General features: G+C 42.0%; 1 protein-coding gene across 7 annotated transcripts in view; it reads right to left on the minus strand.

Moving 5' to 3' along the window:
• Window positions 1-719: 719 nt before the first annotated feature.
• PRDM1 (PR/SET domain 1) overlaps window positions 720-14,088 on the minus strand; it is a 102,474-nt gene continuing 89,105 nt past the window's right edge. For all 7 annotated transcript variants that reach the window (XM_088053553.1, XM_088053555.1, XM_088053552.1 and 4 more), the window contains 4 exons: window positions 13,428-13,680; window positions 4,628-5,736; window positions 4,192-4,320; window positions 720-3,786 (listed from right to left, as the gene is read on the minus strand). In XM_088053553.1, coding sequence (XP_087909679.1) covers window positions 3,211-3,786; window positions 4,192-4,320; window positions 4,628-5,736; window positions 13,428-13,680 — 2,067 coding nt within the window. In that variant the 3' untranslated portion in view covers window positions 720-3,210. The remainder of the gene's footprint in view (window positions 3,787-4,191; window positions 4,321-4,627; window positions 5,737-13,427; window positions 13,681-14,088) is intronic.

Below are 14,088 nucleotides of genomic sequence, written 5' to 3' on the forward strand. Positions count from 1 at the left end.
TCTCTGGTTTAGATCTCACGGTAAATGATGGAAGCAGCAAATGTTGAATTAGCTTTCTGGGGCATCCTGGCCTGCTGTTACTTTTGGGCTGAGGTGGGGAGGGAGGGGCGGACACTTGACCTTCCCCTGGATTTAGTGCAGTGTTCACATCTCCTTTGTGAGCACTTACAACAGATCCACGTTTGTTTTGAATGCAGTTCCCACCATGCTGAGACAGGACTAAGTGGTCTCACACTGACATTTTGAGTGTGTCATTGTGGTCCTGGTGGTTAGGGTTTCAGGCCAGAAATGACAATCATTTGGAAAAATGTAAATGAGAACCTTGGTCACATATCTCTGAGGCAGATAGCATTCAAGTATTTCCATTGAAACACTGAAAATTCTTCGCTTTTTTTTTTTTTTTTTTAAAAATGGTACTGGCTGAAACTGAGGAAACCTCTGTACAAAATGAAGCCAGGGTATTCAGCTCTGGCATTGCTGTCGGCAGCTTTCTATGAGGGGAAATCAGAACCCACAAAGGCAGGAGTCAGCACTGCTGAAGACACCATCGCCCTCGGTGTGCCAGCATTGGGGCCACAACCAGGCTGCGCACCCAGCTGGTGCGGAGAGATTGAAGACAAGGGAAGCGTCAGTAAAGCAATGAACACTTATATTTAATTTACATTTGACAATTTGCACATAAATAATGATGTAAACCAATACGTAAACATATGATAGTTTCTTGTTCTAGCAAAGTAAAAAGCCTGTTAACTTTGGTCAGAGTCTTTCTTAAGAGAGACAAAAAAAACCCCCAAAAACACTGTTGATTGTTGCTACATTCACATGTAAAACGTCTAAGGGGAGGGGAAAACAGTAAAGAGAAGTAACAATTCTTAAAGCTGATGCATATAAATTCTTGTAATTTTTGTATCAAATACAAGAAAGCACTACAGGCAATAATAGGAAAAGTGTGTGTCCAGTGACAGAGTAGTGATACTTTGGTTTATCCTACAATTAAGTACTATATTTATGAACTATTGCTACATTTAAAAGATGTCAGCCTCACAATTTGCAGGAGTGGAAATGTAATGAACTGGAGTCCTTCAAAAGCTGTGTTGAGAGACTTGTATTTCAGGATTGTTTGTTTTTTAACAGAAGGCATTAAAATGAAGCTTGCTGGAAAAAAAAAAGACCACCGAATCCTGAATTGTTGAGGTGGACTTTTAAAATTTTTTTGAGAACGTAACCAGACAAAAAGGGATACACGGAGGGGAGGTGCGTAATAATGCTGACTATGTTCGTGTGAGTTGACTGTGCAACTCGTTAGTGGCAGGGCACGATGAGACAAGGGCCTTGTCCCACCTGACTTCCATCCTGCCCTCACTGTGATTTGGGACCACATCACGCACAGGTCATGTTTGTCATCACATTTTCTGGCTGTCTGTTGACTGACCACCAGCCTCCTTCCCCCCCAGTGCAGACTGCCAGGAGAGCAGGGGACTGAAGGAGCTCTGGCCTGCTAACAGGGTCATTCCCACCAAATTCACTGAGATGCTACACATAGATGCATGATGAAGCCATTCACGTGTTGGCAAGTTCTGCCTTCGCCTTCAGCTGTGTGTGTGTAACTTGCAAGTGATAAATGCCTTGGTACAACCTTCTGGTTTTGAGGTCATTGGTTATTTGCAAAACTGGGATAACATTTGATTTTCACACTTAGATGAAAAATAGGTTTTATTACATGGTTTGGCTCACAACTTAAGTGGTATAAATATATATACATATACATATATCGTATAGTGGTATAAATATATCTATAAATATACATGTATTCTTTGCTACACCTCAAACATCACCATATCATCTTTGGGCTTAGCAAAACAAAAAGATAAAAGGACGTGCATTCTATCTTTCCCTGTGCACATTTTGGTTTCTTCTCTAAAGTAGCAAAGCATTTAAGTAAAACAGCATTGTCTGCACCACTGGACACAAGCACTGAGGTAATTGTTGTTCAACAACTTTGCAATGCCCTTTTCTTCTTTAATTAAATTAACCACAAAATGTACAAACACAAATACTGAGAAAAATCTGAGTCGTACAGGAAGGACGAAAAAAATTTATGTGCCAGGAAAGGACTTTGTTCCCCACTTCTACCCAGGCAAAGTGGGAGAGAAAAATACAAGTAAAACTGAACCTCTTCTTTCTCAGGGAATCTGACCATCTTTCTTTTTTTTTATCCCTGGAAGGCTCTGGCCAAAAAAACCCCAAAATAAAACAAAAATCAGAAGAAAGAAATCTGCCCAAACCCCCCCTTTTAGGCAGAATATTATTTGTGTCTTTGCTTTTAAACTGCTTGTGGAAACAGAAGACTGTAAGTGAGATTTAATTTTGGAAAAGCCACTTTAAGCTCATGTATTCCTTTGGTCTTAAAGTTACATGACAATGTGTGGGGCTGGAGCTGTGTTCTAAAAACATGTGGTATTGTCCATGGCAGGTTGGTGTGTGCTGTGCCACATCTGTTCCATGGAGAGCTGCAGGGAGAAGAATCTTTCTCCTCTCCTCAGAGAGGCAGGAGAAAAAGTTTCTTCCCTGCTTGCTGCTACTCTGGATTGTTGGTTTGTTTTTGTTTGGCTTTTTTTTTTTTTTTCTTTTCAATTCCCAGTGGGGTGATTTGCTCATGAAAGTACACAGCATTTTTTGTCAAGCCAACAGATCTAGGATTCTGTATGTCACATGTCCAACTTTGGCAATACGAAAAACCACATTTGTTTAAAAGACATTGGTACATAAAACACATTTACTGAAACCCTAATCTTAGGTTCTTAAAACAGATGTGCAGAAAAAAAATCTACAAAGAATGGCCATAAAACAAAAAATAAAAACATTTAAAGTAAAAATTACAATGAATTTTTCCAGTCATTGTAAACATTTTCCTAATTATTGCTTTTAGAATGATTAATTGCATAATAAATTATGAAGTACTATCATTGAAAAAATAATTATGGATAGATGATTGTCTCTTAGTAACTGGCGAGGCAATGCACAGTCCTTTGCCCCTTTTTATGCCCTGAGAAAACAGTAACTTTGGAGTTCCTTCTTTCAGCTGGAGAGCGTAGGGAAACTACTGTAAGCCAAGATTGCTTTGCAGCATTGAAACTATGTACAAGCAACTGCTACAGGCACCCTGACTTGCCAAGTCATAAATAAAAAAAATCACTTTGCCAAAAAGTCTTAAGGGTCCATTGGTTCAATTGTTTCTTGCTTGACCTTTACAGGTAACAGAGGTAGTGGGTGACCGTGAGGCAACTTCATAACTGACATATCTGACGACTCGTAAAGGTTGCATCCTGAGGAGATAAGCCCATTTCCCAGGTTCCTCTGTAGAGAGACTTTCAGATTAGCTCCCTCCATTTCCCTCCTGAGCATGGTCAGTATATCCTTCTCCACGATCGATGTTAAGTCGATATTGTCCTCCACTTCTTCCAGCTTGTCAGCATTGTCACTGATGTCGAACTTCTCGATCTCCTCATTGATTCTGTTCAGGTCCTCCATGGAGAGGCCGGAAGCTGGGGCGACGGGGCAGTTGCCCTTCAGGTGGACCTGGAGGCTGCAGAGGTGAATGTAGCTCTTGTGGCAGTGGATGCATTTATGGGGGCGTTCTCGGGTGTGGAGACGCTTGTGCAGCTTCAGGTGCACAAACTGGGTGAATTTGGCTGGGCAGAGCTTGCACTGGTAAGGCTTCTCTCCAGAGTGGAGCCGCAGGTGGGTTTTGAGATTGCTGGTGCTGCTGAACCGCTTGTGACAAACCTAATGTGGGGGGTGGCAGAGAAACAGCGAATGAGTGGGAGGTGATCTTATGGTTTAAATCACAGACACCTAGGAGGAGACGGCAGGATGAAGCAGCAGCTTTCTATATCTTCACACTTTCTCACAAGGGGAAAAAAACCCCCACCTTTTTTATTTAAATATTGCTGAATGTCATTCTGAGTGTGGCTGTATCAGGCAGATGTTGCTCTAGCAGGCTGCAGGCAATCATGCTGTCCCACAGATGCTGCTGCACCAGGGCTGGGCCTGGCTGTGCTGCAGATTCCGGCCATGAGCAGTCAAGGGTTTGTCCCTCAGCCCTCCCTGCACACTGCATGGGGTGTGCAAAGCCCTACCATCCCTTCAGCCTCAGAAGGAATCGTATCTCTCTCTCTCTGTGTTACATACCTGACACTCATGGGGTTTTTCTCCCGTGTGTACCAGATAGTGCTTCTGGAGGTGAGCCAGCTGCGTGAAGCCCTTATTGCAAGTCTGGCATTTAAATGGTCTCTCTCCGCTGTGTACTCGGAGGTGCACCTAGGGAGAGACAAAGCAATTAACAATTTGCAGTTTCCAGTACTACAACAAAAGTGCTTTCAGATGTTTCCTAAAGTCAGCGGAAGAGTGCCATTGCCAAAATACAATGTTATCTAGTTAATTAGGTGGCGTCACTATTCAAACACACAACCACGCTTTCTTGCTGGGGGACGGGGACGCTGTATTAAGCCCAGACGCATAAACAGCCTAACAAGCGAGGGAGGCCTGACCCTGCTTTTCCTCGAAAACCTACAGGGAGAAATCTGAGCCTTCAAAGAAGGCTCCTGTCTTATTCTCCACTGCCTACCTTCAGATTGGACAGCTGGCCAAAGGTCTTGGAGCAAACATTGCATTCGTACTTGATCTTCCCATTCTGCTTTTTCAGTGGGTATGGGAGTGTTTTGTAACCGGTCACATTCCTCTTACTTTTAATGAGATTCATGGCTTCTTCACCGCCGGTGGCAGCCAACACCACTGAGGTAGGTTTAGGTTGCATTATGTGTTCTGAACTGGCTGCTGTACCAGCGGTGGGAGACCCACTGGTAGGGCTGCATGGCTTGTCCTTCATGCTGGCAGCAGCGCCCGTTATAGAGAAGGCACTGTTGGGTGCTGGTATGAGGAAGTCTCTCGGATGATCAGGCTGCAGCAGTCGACGGCCTCCTTCACTGGGCAATGAGCTGGGGAGCGTGGTGGGGTTGAGCATGTGGTGGGAAAGGCTACCTCCGCTGAGCAGGTTGCCATAAAGAGGGTACATCCTTGGGAAGAGATTGAAATTGTTGATGCCATTGATATTGTTCAAAGCGCTCAGGTTATTACAGCTCATATTGAATGGAGGTAACAGGAATTTGGGGTAATGGGGGTTATAGGACGGTAGAAAGGCAGGTGAAAGGTGGCCAGGGGGTGCATATCCAGGATAAGACCCCAATCCTTCTGAGCCATATGATCCGTTCAAGTAAGAGTATGGCTCTCTGTGCTCTTGGGAAGTAGGTGCCAGAGGTGAAACTGTGACCCCTGGACTACTGTGAGGACTTGAACTTTTTAAACTTTGGTCTGGACTACTCCTCCCAGAAGGACTTGGTGTAGTAGATGCCTGGATGGGCGAGTGAGTAATGTAGCTGGGTCTGTCCATGCTGTATGCTAAGGAAGCTTTCAAATAGTCTTCTGGAATGTGAGGTCGGATTGGGTAGACAACTCGAGGGAAGAAACACCTCTCCGGGCTATAGTTCTTACGTAAATCATCCAAGTCTTTTTCTGGAGTAACTGGTGAAATGTTGGTCTGAAAGAAGTCTTTTCCTTTAGGAGGATTTGATTCCATTTTCAGGATTTCTTTCACACTGTGCTCCTTCTTTGGGATGCTTTTCTGATAAAGCTCATCTTTATCAGTGCTGTGCTGCTTTGGATTAATGTGGGTTTGTGCTGAAACACAAAGACAAGATAATGATTATTTAGATATATCACTGGCATTATCTCTTTTCAAAACAGAATCTAACCCCTACAAGTTTAGTGGGAAGGAAGGCTACTCTCAGAGATGAGCAATCATTCAACTTGCCAGAAAACTAATTGCTGTGTGAAGAAATGCCTTCTGGTATTAAGTCTTAATAAAAAGCATTGTTAATTTAAGGGATACCAACCAGTACATAGAGATCTGGATGATGATGCATTTGCAGAGCACCAGCCCCCATTCTGCAAACTGATTTCACCTTTCTTCCCCCTTAAACCTGCCTAGCTTTGCTGTTTAATGTCTCTTTAAGCAGTATTTCTAATAAATGTGGTAACGAGCATTTGTTCACTGTACAGGTTTAACTGAAGGACTGCAGAACACAAGCTCCCAGAAATGTTCCTCAGTAAAATAACAAGGCATGACAAATCGGGTTTTGCCAAACCGCAGCAGTCACTTCACCAGCCAGTTCAATTACTTACAGTACCAAAAAAACCATGGCTGGCTAGGATGAAAGCCTTCTTCAAAGAGAAGGTATTCTCCATCAGTAAACAGATCATTACTCATTAAATATACTGCTTAGGAACATCTACAACAAAGCAGACTATTTACTGCAGATTTCTGTGGCATTCAGTCTATGCAAAACTCCTCTGCTTACAGCTGTATTTTATAAAAAAATGCTGAAGCAAAGCAAAAGAAAGCAAGACTGGTTGGCTCCAGCTTAAGTTGAAATGTGCTTTAAAAAAAAAGAGAAAAGAAATATGTATTTAGAAGGAAATAGAAGCTAGCATACATTCATCTCAGTTCAGCACATACTCTGTTTGTATTCAAAGACCTTGCTTTCTGGACATAATTACAATCTTAACAGCACACTGAAAGATGACTTCAGTAGAAAAACAAATCTGCCTTTATCCTTGTTACATAATCTTGATTACTTCTGAGATATTTTATTATAGGGGGGAAAACTACAAGAATCTTAATTAGTTCATAATCATAGCTAGTTAGTGCAAGGCTTTCCATCAGGAGGTACAAGCCAATACCAGTAGGTACGTGATTCAAAAACACTGCAATCCTTTAGCAACATTTCTGCTTCTGTGACTGACTGCTCTTACTTCACTATCTGAGGTGAGAAACAGTTATTTCTGATTTTTGGAGGATCATCTGAACCAAGTGAGGAACGTGAGAACAGGCAATGACCACGCAGCATTCAACACGGATTCTTTGCTTCACTATTCACTACCCTGATGGAATCTATCATTTGCCAACATTACCCTATAAGGCAAAGAAGCAGCCATTTATTAAACGTATCCAAGAAAACAGCTGCTTTCAAAGCATGCTCCTACTTACAGCAACCCACTTTACAGTAGTATCCTTTTTGAAATGGCATTAGACTAGTAACAAGCAAATTTAGTTTGAGATTTAGGTTGAGATTTTTGAGTTTGACTTTGTGTATTTTCAAGCTCCAGTGAAATGCAATTGAACACAGTTAAGTTCAATTAAAATATTTATGACAAAACTTAAAAGTGCTGTACAGCAAGCATGTGCACACATAAGCAGATAGGGTCCAAATTATTTTTCTTGGTGTCCAAAGGTTAATGCGGAGCTGTATCAAAAATAAAGTAATAACATGTTGTATTTTCTGGCTTTAAAAACATCTGCATTCTTTGGTAATTTTGTCTGTACTCCTGGACTGGTAACTCATTTTCTAAATGTCTACCAGATTTTTGGGCATAGCATAGAGGTCCTACTAGGTTCAAGAAGCTCCACAATGGCAATGTAGATAATACTATCTGGATCTTCTTATCTGCTGCCTTTCACCACAGCAGTGTCTCAGAGCAAACATTCCTGGTGACACTATCAGCCTTGGGAAGTATCAAAACCAGGCAGTATTGAAAACTGGACAGAGGCGGTGGGAGGCAGGACTTGTGAAGCCTTGCAGCAGGAAAAATAAATAAATACCACTTTATCAGGCCCATATCAGTTTCTCAGTGGGGTCTGTCAAGCAGGAAGTTCAAATTGACACTTTTCTCTTTCAAAGAAAAAAACCCGGGGGAGGGGAAGAGGAAGGAGAAATGCTGGTGGTGCTGGAAAAGTGATAGAGAAACTGGGGCCACTTCATCTGGAGAAACAGCTCCCACTGTCACAAGATTAAACATGAGGGCGGGGATGTACGTGCCTTATGTGCAGGAGCAAGCCCAGGAGTGACAGAAAGGAAGCTCATGCAGTGATCGTAACATTCTTTGTGCAACAATCTCATGCTCTCTTATTGACTAACTAAAGATAATTGCTCCTTTCTCCACTATTGAATTTTCCCAGTAAAGCTGTCCCTCCTACTAATTTCCATGTGTAGGCAGAAGTTGTGATGTTTAAAGATTGTTTTTCAAGTCTAACTGTGACAGCTTTCTTTAGTTTGCAAGCTATCTTTGGTCCATAAATCCCCTCTTAGCTTTTTCCCTTATTACCTGAGCACAAGGGACACTTGGGAACACCGAAGAGATCAAAACATAAACAAGTGTGTCAGCACTGTGTAAAATAAGAGAAGGTAATGTTCGGGGCCAAGGAGAGGTTCTTAAGTTTTATACTGAAGGTGGATTTAAACCAGGGCTGAAACTGATTGAGAGGTTTACAACCTTTCTTGTTGCTCTTAAAGGAGCCATGCTTCAAAGTTCAAGAGATGTATTTCTTATTGCGATCTTAAAGCTTTTACCAATCAGAATGTCTCCCATTCACTCTTGAAATGCATTTCTTCCCCTCACCCCCATACATAGACACACACACATATACAGTAAATATAGGCACATACTCTTCCAAGATCTGTCTAGTTTCTGTGGTCAGAGAGACACACAGAAAAGAGATTCATGACAAAATAAGAATGGTGCAGCTGCATTTTAAAGTTACTGATCTGAGGGGAGTGGGGGGGAAGAAAGAAAAAAAACCTCAGACGTGCCTCTTGAGGAGCTTGATCCATTTCTAACTGAGGTCAACAGATTATTTGCTCGATCTGAGATTAGTGAGTGCATGCAAGAGGAAAAGGGACAAAACTCCTGTTACTTTTAGGTATTAATAAAACTTGAGTGAAGGAGCTGCCTGAAGTGACTCCAGTGTGGGTGTTCCAGCTACAGACTGCTGCAGAGCTACAGACTTTGCTCTCAGTTCTTGTGCTCCGAGCTGTAGCCTGAGAAACATTTCGTAAAAACAATGATCTGTTCTCTTCTAAAAACTTGAAAAACGGTTGTAAGCAGACAGTAATTTCAATAGTAATTTCAGGAGTGAGATGGTACTGAACACTTCGAGTGGTAGAGCTTAATTATGCCAATTCACATTTTCGATCTAAATTAAGCACCTCTTTTGCTAGTAGGAAGAGAACCTCGAAGTTGTGAACCGGGCAAAACAAAGACTGTTTCCACTCAAAATGAGAACAGTGACCAACATTTAGAAGTACATAATTTGATCATCTGTTTTCTAAATGTGTCTATGGCAGTGTGACGTGCCTTTGAAAACTTTTTGCTCAGAGAAGATCTTTCTGAGAGCCTTCAAATAATTCTCAGTATATAGACAACTTCAGTCCCCAAATTCTGATTTTGTGAAGACAGCCTCTCATATCATTTAAAAATCATTTTCCTGAGCCCTTTTGAACATTCCAGGAGGCATTTTTTTAAGCAAGTGCAGATGTTTCCTCTCAACCCAAACAGAAAAGCTTCAAAAACCAGAAAGTGAAACTGCCCATAAACAAAAGGGAAAGCGAGCGACAGGACTGAGCTAACGGCCAGCATGTCAGGGCCAGCAGGAAGAAGAGAAGAATAAATCACATTTAAGAAAAAAGCATTAAAAACTCTATCTTCATAGAACTGGAAACATTTTAAATAATGTCTCATTAAACCTGTTAATGAAACAAAAAAATTGCAAAATATTTTGTAAATATGCAAATTATCTTCCCCCAGCTTGAACTTTTTTTCTGAAGCTTGACCAAAAGATGTCACCTGCCCGTACTTGACTGAGGAGACAAACATGACATGAGCAGCAGGAAGTTGCATCATATGATTGCAATATATGAACATTATTATCAAATTGTCATGTCCTGAGTAAATGCAATTGTTTGGATTTTGTTGGGTTTTTGTTGTTTGGTTTTGGGTTTTTTTTTAACTATTACCCTCTCCACCCCTCCATCCCAAAATAATCCTCCCATGTTAAGGTAAGAATGAAATTCTAAACCCTTTGGAACCACCAAACCAATTTTCCTCAGTGTTTGCTAAATAAAGTATCACAGACCAGAAGACAATCTGAAGGAGCAGTTGAATGAGGTTAAGCACATTTAGCAAATTACTGAAAAATTCTTTTTAGCAGAATACAAAAATCTTGTGCCACCATACTTAAAACTACTTACTGGACAATGGCACCATCTGAAGGTGACATCTCAAATTTTGACAGAAAACATCAGGGGCCTCAAAACAGGCAGGAAGGGAATGACACTTGAGTTTCCAGCACTGGGATAATGTGGAGTCTTGCCTCTACCACTATTGTGCAACTCTTTGCAGGCACTTCAACATCCATTTGAAGTTACATAGCTCCACTCAGAGCTAATCATGGCTGTGAAGGTAGGTGTGTGCTCCAGCGTCTGAAGGACTGGGTCAAAGGCCCCAATTCAGGAAAACACAGAGGACAGGGTTAAACCCACAACTAAGTACCTGCCTAATTGCTGTCTTGGATCTGGATGCTTTCCTTCTGCGGCACAAATGAACTAATGCTGGGGAAGTTACCTTTAATTTGAAAGTTTGCTGTTACAGATGCAAGTAGATGTTACATGTGGGTGTGTAAATACATTTCTTCTCTAAAGTGGTAGTTCTCTCATTTTTGAGGCCACTAATTACAGGAAATAAAGCCAGAGAAATTCCCTGATACGTTTTTCCCCAGAGGCCCATCCTGCTCTGGTGCTTAAAGAGGAACTAAGGTGCTGAACTCTAAGGCTGTGATCCCCAAACCCTTGAGGCACTTAAAGCAGCTGCCTATATTTTAAGTTGGCAAGACTGTAAGGTCTCTAGGTGTGTGTCCCAGGTGGCCTCTCCTGTGCTGGGCAGCCAGCCAAGGTACGACTCTTCCAAAGCCTCCCACGGGCACCAGTGTGCACTGCACACCCAAGACACAGTGGAGGGAGAGATCTGGGTGCCACACACCATGGCCACTGGCTGCCTCCTGCCCACACCAGAATGTGTCCCATGGAGGAGGCCCTGAATTCAGCCTGCCTCTCAGGACCCCGAACCAAATTTCCCCTCCCTCCTCCTCAGTGGGTGCCAAAACCAGCAGCCAAGAGCTGTGAGAAGTGGTAATACACCCCTGCTCTTCTGAGGGAAGCCATATCACTTTAAACACCAAATTATTAGCAATCCATTTGGCTGGAGAGGACTTTCCTGACTTCTTAGCAGGTTGTGGGGGCAGAGGTCCCCTCAAACAAGGCTGTGTTCAGATGTTTTGCTGGGCCAAAGCCTGGTCTGCAGCAGCTGCAGGATGCCAGCAAACTGGGGACAACCCCTCTGTTCTTTACTCATGGATGAAGGCAGTGCCAGGGTACCTTGGCCAGCCTTTGTAACAGAGAGAGAGAGGCTGGAGAGGCAGCACAATGCTCTCTAATTTTAGATTTAACTAGTGGCCTGGGAGAAAGGAGCAGAAGAAAGCTAAAGATTGCTGGCATTCATGGTAAACTCATCTGGTTCCAGTACTAATGCTGGAAAAACCACCCCTGCTTGCACCATTGCTACAGGGACTTTGGCAAATAAGGGTCTTTGGGAGACTTTTGGATTTTTCTTCCACACTTTTCAAAAGGCTAACTTTAGAAAACCTCAATCCTTATGGTACCTGTAGGGTTTTTGGCCCATCTGCAGGCTTCAGGCCTGAATGTGTTGCTCACAAGAATGAGGGGAAAAGAAAAAAAAAAAAGTGAAAAGTTTTTCTCATTTTCTGAACTGTTATTTTCTTTAGGTGGAAGGAGCTAACATAAAATTTCTAAGTGGTTTAAATATAATTATCTTAAAAAAGAGAAGAATGTCTATTTCAAACTCAGCATCTGGAAATACTGCAAATATGAAGGCTGAACTACAAAATTGTGGATCAAGTTCCCATGTCTTTAAATCCTTGTATTGAGCTTACTACTTTTACTAAAACCAGTTATTCTGCTATGTCCAGACACCCCTAGTTTTGACCTGATTAAGAGTAATTGGACAGAGTAAGAAACATTTTACAAATACATTAATTGCTACTTCTGCAAGGAAGCCTAAGGTGCCAGCAGATGCAGGAAACCGATCCTGTGTTTGTGTGTCCTCCTAGCTAGTGGCCAAATGTGGCTGAGTAGATTTTAGCAAACTCCTCATCCACCAGAGCCCTACATGCTGTTGTCTCATCTCACCTGCAGGTCCCACAGTTCATTATATCAGGAAATAAAACTGCACAGAGAGTGATGAAATGACAGATGTGCAAAGATGACAGAATCAGTGAGATAGTTTTTGAACAGAGAATATAGCTGCATAAGACATTCCCTCCCTCTCTTGCCTCTGTCATAAGGAGACAACAAGTTTTCTTCTATTAATTTGTAGGGAAAGACAAAAAGCTAGTGAAAGGGTGACACCCACAAAGTATAGATGTACTTTTGACTAATATGAATGTGTGATATAATTTTTATAATATGGGATGACAGTTCTAATGATCCCCAAAGTAACACTGATATTTTACAACCCATTCCTTGTTGCCAAATAACCATAAATAGTTCTTTTATAAAAACAAAACAAAACAAACTGCTTGCAGTTTTCCCTTCAAGTTTCAGTGTAGTCACTGGCAGAAGGACAAAAGAATACTCTGCTCTATCTTAGAGCAGCAGCAGGGGAAGCAGCCTAAGAGACCACTGACAAGTCAGCAAGAATCTTTCCTTCTCTAGAAGGGGCTCTGGGTGAGGTGTCAGGCAGTGATTAAGTGAGAAGTAAAGTACCAAGGCTGGAAATAATCAGAAACCACAGAGGAACACAAACCCCTGGAAACACCTCTTCCCTCTGCTACCAGTGCTATTATTTTTGAACAGAAAATGAAAGTTGCAATATAAAGTCAAGAAATGGGGACAAAGTACACTGAGCTTAAAGTACAAGTAACCAGATGAGAAGACCACAGAAGGTTTGCTCCCACAAGATAAATAAGTGTAGATGCAAGGCTCAAAGTGCATTATGCAGTAAACATGTATTTTGTCAGACACCTAGACAGAGTCATGGCACATTGCCACTTCCTGGTACAGTGAGGGCAGCCCTTTGGGAGCATGACTGGACAGCTTTTAGTACATGCTACCAAAGCAGACTTTTGCTCAGCGCACTGTGAGATTTGAAACTGGAAAGTCTGAGAGTGAACCAACAGCTATGGTTAGGAAGACAGAGGTCAGGTTGTCTGTCCAGAATTTCACCAGATAAGATTCAGATTGTAAACAAGCAACTCCTCAGATTTTAGAATCTCTTTACATTTGAACAGGCACAGGGAACTCATTCTCTTGTGTAGGGTTTTTTAATTCCCCTTTTCCACTCCAAGCTACCTCCTGTGACACAACAGATGATGCAGCTGTGTAATTATACAACTTATTATTAGATCGTATAGGCATAAGAGACATTACTAGCATTCCTTGTTTATACTGTAATCCACTTACTGAGGTTCATCATTGTCAGCTCTCTGGAGGGGGGATAGTGCAGCCTCTCTGCAAAGTCTCGGCAATACCACACAAGCAGCTCTTGGTTGGCAGGGATGGGCTTGATGGTATAGAAGTAGATGTTCATTCCATTCTGACAAGCAGCCAAGTTCTGCTCCTGAACAGAGTAGCCAGGGTTTACATAACGCATCCAGTTGCTCTTGTCCTCATTAAATCCATCAATGAAGTGATGAAGTTCACCACTTGAATAGATCTGGAATAGAGAGGAAGTGCTTATGAATGCATATACATATTATATATATATAGAGAGAGAGCATATATATATAATACACAACATCTATGTACAGAATCCAATGGGGAAAAGTGATAAGGTCCAAGCTCCCTTTTTTTTTTTAAGATGAGCATATATTACTGAAGTAAGAGTCCAAGCTGTGTTCCTGCCTTTCCAACAGTGACATCCTCTGAGTTAAGAAAGTATTTAAAAGCAAGTCCACAGTCACCTTTTCCATTTAATCTTAGCCAATGTCATTGCTAGCCTGGGAAAACAAGACCCAAAATCTGAAATGCAGAGTACTCTGTGTGAACAGTCTACCTTAGAGTCCTTTTCCTGGTGCTCTGATCAACAAGTGGGTGATGCTGATGACTGCAGGTCTGAGTGCAT

The sequence above is a fragment of the Pseudopodoces humilis genome, chromosome 3 (assembly GCF_049639895.1).
Source record: "Pseudopodoces humilis isolate 2021_Gansu_Grassland_sample_001 chromosome 3, ASM4963989v1, whole genome shotgun sequence".
Taxonomy (NCBI): domain Eukaryota; kingdom Metazoa; phylum Chordata; class Aves; order Passeriformes; family Paridae; genus Pseudopodoces; species Pseudopodoces humilis.